General features: G+C 36.5%; 1 protein-coding gene across 1 annotated transcript in view; it reads left to right on the top strand.

The window, feature by feature from the left end:
* Positions 1-2,498, top strand: part of LOC137648354 (trichohyalin-like) — a 23,839-nt gene that overhangs the window by 8,402 nt on the left and 12,939 nt on the right. The window contains exon 4 of the mRNA XM_068381283.1: positions 1,503-1,586. Within this exon, the coding sequence (XP_068237384.1) occupies positions 1,503-1,586 (84 nt within the window). The remainder of the gene's footprint in view (positions 1-1,502; positions 1,587-2,498) is intronic.

Genomic DNA, 2,498 nt, shown 5'->3' with positions numbered 1-2,498 from the left:
TTTCTTTGTGTTTCCATTCCTCACTGGCTATTTTTCTCTGTTGGAGTCCCTGGGCTTATAGCATCCTGGTCTTCCAACTAGGGTTTTAGCTTAGCAAGTAATATATGATAATAATAATAATAATAATAACAACTCTGTCGTGTTACTGTGCATAGGCCTCTCTCTCTCTCTCTCTCCTCTCTCTCTCCTCTCTCTCTCCTCTCTCTCTCTCTCTCTCATCCTTTAACTCAATAGCGGTTTGAATTTGTGCCCAATATCCCATGTGTTGAAGATTCCAGCTCATTTGTTCTTGACATCAAATCAATAACAGATTAAGGTTTGGAAGGTGGCCTGCTGGTATCATGTGCACCCCCCCCCCTCTCTCTCCTCTCTCTCTCTCTCTCTCTCTCTTCTCTCTCTCACTGAGGGACCTGGGGGAACCCAAACATAGAATAAGGCAATAAGGTAAGGCTCCTGCCCTGAAAGGAAAGGGGAACTACTCATATGTTCTGATATTACTAGTGTAGCTGTTTATCACCATAACTACCACCACTACCTACTACTACTACTACTACTACTACTACTACTACTACTACTACTACTACTTCTGCTACTACCACTACTACTACTGCTGCTGCTACTAGCAGAAGAAAGATCAACCAACCACTGTACAAATAAATGGTTTCATTGTCAGTTGGAGACCTATGTTGACTTTGGTACCTCTAGTGGTACTTTCACTTTATTCTTTGACACGATGGGCGTCGAAGCGAAATGAATTATTTAGTAAAATTTATTTTATATTATGGGATGAATTAACATTTTGTTCTCTTGCTTGAGGTTACTACTCTGGCACACTATTCTATCTTATTTCCCTTCCTCTTGTTTTGTTGAAGTTTTTTATCGTTTATACAGGAGTTTATATAGAGATATTTATTTCAATGTTGTTACTCCCCCTTGAAATATTTCATGTTTTCCTTATTTCCTTTCCTCACTGGGCTGTTTTCCCTGTTGGTGCTTTTCCACCTAGGGTTATCGTTATAATAATAATAATAATAATATAATAATAATAATAATAATAATAATGATAATGTATTTGTAATCATCTATAAAGGACATGATCAGATTAGATTAAGAGATGAATTGCTGTATATAGCATATGCTAGATTTTTATATAACTCTGGCCAATTTATTGAATAACTTTTGTTGTGAATGTAAATTTATTGAGTAACATTTATTGTGAATGGAAATATATTGAAAAGAATTTATTGTGAATGTGAATTTATTGAAGAACATTATTGTCATTGTAGATTTATTGAATAACCTTATTTGCTACCTATTATTAAACTTTTAATTAATGCCTATTCAAACGTACATTTTACAGGATATATTTAGTGGAAAAACTAGACATGTTCTTTGTGTATTTATAATTGTCAATTAAATAATGAAGTGATTTATTGTTTCATCTGATTTGTTAAGATCTGAAATTTCATTGTTAATTCATTGATAATTTTTCCATCTTTCAGGATGGCCTTCTGTATGTGCTTCGATTGGCGCATGCGCTAACTTCACTCGCTGTTGTGATTGCCCAACCTCCCCTAATTATAAAGGTAAGTGATTTTGTCGCTGTGCAAATTAACTAACTGTAGAGCTCTCTCTCTCTCTCTCTCTCTCTCTCTCTCTCTCTCTCTCTCACAGTGTAGATCATGTTTTTTCTCTAACAGTGTAAATCTTTCTCTCTCTCTCTCTCTCTCTCTCTCTCTCTCTCTCTCTCTCATCTCTCTCCCTTAGTGTAGATAATGTTTTTTCTCTCTTACAGTGTAGATTATCTCTCACAGTGTAGATCATCTGTCTCTCACTTTCTCTCTCTTACAGTGTAGAAATGTTTTTCTCTCACTTACTGTGTAAATTATTCTCTCTCTCTCTCTCTCTCTCTCTCTCTCTCCTCTCTCTCTCTCTCTCTCTCTCTCTCTCTCTTACAGTGAGATCATGTTTTTTTCTCTTACAGTGTAAATCTCTCTCTCTCTCTCTCTCTCTCTCTCTCTCTCTCTCTCCTTAGTGTAGATAATGTTTTTTTCTCTCTTACAGTGTAGATTATCTCTCACAGTGTAGATCATCTGTCTCTCACTTTCTCTCTTACAGTGTAGAAATGTTTTTCCTCTCACTTACTGTGTAAATTATTCTCTCTCTCTCTCTCTCTCTCTCTCTCTCTCTCTCTCTCTCTCTCTCTCTCTCTCACTCTCTTACAGTGTAGATCATGTTTTTTTCTCTTACAGTGTAAATCTCTCTCTCTCTCTCTCTCTCTCTCTCTCTCTCCCTTAGTGTAGATATGTTTTTTTCTCTCTTACAGTGTAGATTATCTCTCACAGTGTAGATCATCTGTCTCTCACTTTCTCTCTTACAGTGTAGAAATGAGTTTTTCTCTCTCACTTACTGTGTAAATTATTCTCTCTCTCTTCTCTCTCTCTCTCTCTCTCTCTCTCGTCTCTCTCTCTCTCTCTCTCTTACAGTGTAGATCATGT

Source organism: Palaemon carinicauda, chromosome 10 (assembly GCF_036898095.1).
Source record: "Palaemon carinicauda isolate YSFRI2023 chromosome 10, ASM3689809v2, whole genome shotgun sequence".
Classification (NCBI taxonomy): Eukaryota; Metazoa; Arthropoda; class Malacostraca; order Decapoda; family Palaemonidae; genus Palaemon; species Palaemon carinicauda.
The sequence above is the reverse complement of the archived record's forward strand: the minus strand, read 5'-3'. Positions and strand labels throughout refer to the sequence as shown.